General features: G+C 51.6%; 1 protein-coding gene across 1 annotated transcript in view; it reads right to left on the minus strand.

Annotated features, from left to right (window-relative positions):
- The window catches only part of CLCN1 (chloride voltage-gated channel 1), a 27,582-nt gene that overhangs the window by 4,448 nt on the left and 20,847 nt on the right, over window positions 1-2,287 (minus strand). The window contains exons 17-20 of the mRNA XM_011378065.1: window positions 1,305-1,549; window positions 898-1,009; window positions 522-601; window positions 263-301 (exon numbers count right to left, since the gene is read on the minus strand). Coding sequence (XP_011376367.1) covers window positions 263-301; window positions 522-601; window positions 898-1,009; window positions 1,305-1,549 — 476 coding nt within the window. The remainder of the gene's footprint in view (window positions 1-262; window positions 302-521; window positions 602-897; window positions 1,010-1,304; window positions 1,550-2,287) is intronic.

Consider the following 2,287-nt stretch of genomic DNA (forward strand, 5'->3'; position numbering starts at 1 on the left):
ACCATCTACGCGTGGAGACTCACACTTTCCTCTTCTGAAATGACGACAGTCCTTCTGAGAACCTCGCCAGACCCCCCCACCTCTCAGCGGTGCTCCCACCCCTCTCCCCATAATGGTACCTCCTTTCCCATCTCTCAAAACGCTTCCCGCCGAGATTCGCATCCTATACTCACAACGATGCGACGAAGAAGGCAGAAAAAGGATGAGCGCTACCTTCATCTGACAGGACAACCCACCCCAGGTTGTTGTTTCCCTTACTCACCTCTTCGGGCGACATGTTATCCACCAGCTCCGTTGAATCCTAGAGAAGAAAGACCGAGGTCCAAGCTCTCTCCCGATGGAACCAGAGCCACGTCTCCCTGGCCGGGGCCACGAATGCCTGCTTTCCAACCTATCACCCCTTCCATATGATGAAAACTTCTCCTTGGGGGGACCCTTCCTTCCTGGTCTAAGGACCACGAGTAGCCCGCTCCTCGAAGACAAGCTCCCGTTCCCTGTCGCCTTCCCGCCACACCGCTCACCTGGCTCGTTTTCTTCTTTGTGGGACGAGTTTTGCCCAACAAGCAGCGCAGCAGGGACCGAAAGATGGAGGGTCTTTGACCTGAGATGAGTGGGGAGCAGATGGAAATGGAAACAATTTTCCATCCTGGGAGGAAATGGTCAGGGGCTCCCACCTGGTCCCCTGACCCTTTGCCACAAAAGGTTTATACTTCCCAGGTACCTCACTGCCTAGATGCCCTCTCTTCTACCCTCCCAAGTCAGCCCTTACCCCCACTTCTTGGGGCAATAACATGGAGACTCAATGACTAGGAACCCCCTCCCGCCACCCTAGCTTCTCCCCTCCTCACGGAAGTGGCCCTCAGGCGGAGTAAAGGTGCATGATGGGAGAATCTTCACCTGCAGGTTCTGGTGCTTCTGGTTGCTGTTTGTGGCTGGGCAGGGGCCCGTTGGGCTCTTCAGGGGGCAGTGAAGCAGTGGAAAGGGGGTGAGGAAGAGGAAGAGGAGGCAGCTGAAAGGAATAGTGAAAATTCTCAGTTCCGGGGAAGGGGCTGCCTAGTGCTTTCCTGCCTTTACCAGCTGATGTCCTGGGAAATCTAATTCTATTCTCTTCCCCAGTTCAGAATTCCTATACCCCTTTGGATTCCCGTCAGTACCTTTATGTGCAGCCTAATCTCCTTCAGTCCTCTGGACCCATGGCCACTGGTCTCTTTGAATTTCCCAATGACCAGCATCTCCACTCCCTCTTCTTACTTTCCCTTTGCCCCAATCGTTCCTGCTCCCCCAGCCCTGTCCAGCTCGGTCACCTCGGGCTTCCCAGAGAGGTCTTCATCTTCATCTTCATCCACAAAGGCAAAGGACTCCGGCCGGCCCTGGGGTGAGAAGCCGGGGCGCCCCTCCCGAGCCTGCCGTGCCTTCCCATCATAGGGCAGCTCAGACAGCTTCCTGGCCAGGTCCTGGGCTTCCCGCAACCTCCGCTCAGGACACAGGTGGCGCTGCAGGAGGGCCTGCAGCTCTGACCGCTCCACGGAGCCCAGCAGGGTCATTGAATCTGGGGGTGATCCAAGCTCAGCCTGAGGTCCTGCTCCTTACCAGCACCCCCCGACTCCACCCCGGTCAGCAGGACGGAATCAAGGACAGAAAACCAGTGCCCCCCTAAAAGCCCGTTTCAAAAATCTTCCACCCCTTCCTTCCCTTCCATTTCACTCATTTGGCACTCAGAGGCCCAGTTGATAGTACCCTAATTGGTGCTAATTTGCACTTATTTTTGTATAGCCTGTTTGCAAGTAGATGCACTTGGTATTAAAATAGGCTAATCAACTCCGTCTCTCTAAAAAAAAAAAAAAAAAAAAAATTAAAAGCCATTCACGTAGGCCGAGATGTGAATATACTCTGAGAGAAGTCTACAAGGATATCTGGCGTTTAATCACTTAAAGACTCTGTGTCCTTCTAGGATATAAATAAAATGCCTACATTTCCCGGGAAGGTCGAAATTCTGCTGCTATAATTAACATTTTCATTAAGTTTTAAGGCCATAAAATCGCAGCAATGTATTGAGATAAACCTTACCGTTAAGTCTTAGTCATTATTAGGAAACCGGCCACTTCCCTGCCTGTTCCCTTGCTCCAAGGAGGAGACACTGCTTTAGAGTCCACTTAGAAGGTATCTGGGATTTGGGATAATATAAAACCAACCTCATTTGAGCAATTTGGATACTCTGATTATCGAAAATCAAAACTAACAATTTTAATGGCTCCAGATGGCCTTCTGTGATTCTTCTCTATTACAC

The sequence above is a fragment of the Pteropus vampyrus genome, unplaced genomic scaffold (assembly GCF_000151845.1).
Source record: "Pteropus vampyrus isolate Shadow unplaced genomic scaffold, Pvam_2.0 Scaffold329, whole genome shotgun sequence".
NCBI classification, from domain to species: domain Eukaryota; kingdom Metazoa; phylum Chordata; class Mammalia; order Chiroptera; family Pteropodidae; genus Pteropus; species Pteropus vampyrus.